Source organism: Bison bison, unplaced genomic scaffold (genome assembly GCF_000754665.1).
Source record: "Bison bison bison isolate TAMUID 2011002044 unplaced genomic scaffold, Bison_UMD1.0 scf7180017854187, whole genome shotgun sequence".
NCBI lineage: Eukaryota > Metazoa > Chordata > Mammalia > Artiodactyla > Bovidae > Bison > Bison bison.
In genome coordinates, this window is record NW_011484760.1 from 125,049 (window position 1) to 126,617 (window position 1,569).

General features: G+C 64.1%; 1 protein-coding gene across 1 annotated transcript in view; it reads right to left on the reverse strand.

Moving 5' to 3' along the window:
- Positions 1 to 1,127: 1,127 nt before the first annotated feature.
- CACNG7 (calcium channel, voltage-dependent, gamma subunit 7) overlaps positions 1,128 to 1,569 on the reverse strand; it is a 15,435-nt gene continuing 14,993 nt past the window's right edge. Inside the window, exon 5 of the mRNA XM_010855989.1 lies at positions 1,128 to 1,399. Coding sequence (XP_010854291.1) covers positions 1,142 to 1,399 — 258 coding nt within the window. The 3' untranslated portion in view covers positions 1,128 to 1,141. The remainder of the gene's footprint in view (positions 1,400 to 1,569) is intronic.

Sequence of the window (1,569 nt, forward strand, 5' to 3'; positions counted from 1 at the left end):
CCCCTCCCCCCACCCAGGGGGCCTTTCTGGTTCCGTGTACAACACTGTGCTACCTCGCCCCTCCTCCCCTAATAAGAGAGTGGGTGAGTTTCTGGTGAACCCTCACCCCCACCCCAATCTGTCCTAGGAGGCAGACGGACCCTTGAAAGAGGCCAGAGTTGGGGGATCTGAGATGGGGAGGGGGACTTCAATGAAGGGGGAGGTGCCAGAAAATGGAAGACTTCGAGGTTTGGGGGGGTGTCGACCCCCGCTACTGCCTCTCCCTCCCACGACGGGGCCTCGAGGGGGGAGAGGCGAGCACAGGCGTGGAATTGGCGTGGAGGACTTTCCTCCACCCTAGGGTCTCCATTCTTGTCGCGTGGTGTGTGGGGGCTGGATACACCTAGGGGGGCTTTGGATGAGCGGGTGGTGAGGAGGCCAGGAGACAGGGCAGGAAGAGGAAGAAAAAAGAAGCCAAGGTCAGCTGAGAGAGAGCGAGAAAATTCGTTAAAGAGCGCCCTTGAAAAGGCAGGTAGCCTTCAGAAGGCTGAGACGTGTCCAGCAGGTGAGACAGAACGGGGTCTCCCGTGTGTGGGGAGGGGGACGGGGGAGGCCAGGTTAACCATACCCGGTTATGGTTAACCATCCCCATACTAGAGATGGGGTAGAGGTGTGGGGTAGAGTAAGAAGGGCCTCCCCCTCTGCACTCATTGCACACAAGGACCATGAAGGTCTGGAGGTGAGACTGGGCCAAGTAAGAGGCTAGCCGAGGCAGAGAGAAGAGGATGTTTGGCATTCCTGGCGGCTGCCGGAACCTACTCTCCAGCCCAGAGCCCCCGGCCGAGGCGAAAGGTAACTGGTGCGGTTTGCACGGAGGTGGACGCGCTCGGCCGCTGCACGCGAAGAACCCGGGACCTGGGAGTCTTCTGGCTGGGGGGCGGGGCCTAAGGGAAAGGGCCCCTCAGGAGGAGGAGGAGTCTGGAAGTGGAAAGAGGGCGGGGCTACGGCGGGGGCGGGGCAGGGCTAACGCGCGCTGTTTCTTCCCCGGGGGACAAGGTGTCCCCGGGACTTGCTCTGGAGCCGCGGTGGCGACGAGACCCGTGAGGAGGAGGAGGAGGAGGAGGAAGAGGAAGAAGAGGCAGGGCGCTCCGGGGGCGGGGCCTCAGCAGGGCGAGGTGGAGATGTGGAGGTGGTCGGGGTACTTGATGGCGGGAGGGTAGTTCTGCGTCATCTGTATAGACACGTCGCTGGAGATGTCGGAGGGGCTGCGGCCACGGCGCCACGCCTCGGGCTGCAGAAACTGGCCCGAGTAGTCGGAGCAGTCGCTGAGACGCGGGCGGTAGAAGGCCGGGTGCGGGCGGTACATCTCCTCCTCCGCGTAGCGTTTGGTGAACAAGTACACCGACATCACGCCGGCTCCCTGCGCCAAGGCAAGACCAGAGTCCCCGCGGCTGGGCCCGGGCGCGCCGCCCCAAGGCCAGGCCCGCCGGCCCCGCTCTCCCAGGACCCGGGATTCCAGGCCTCCAGCTTCCTCCTTTCCCAAAAGCCGGGGATTAGGGGCCTGGCCTCCTCCTCCCTTCCCACAGCCCC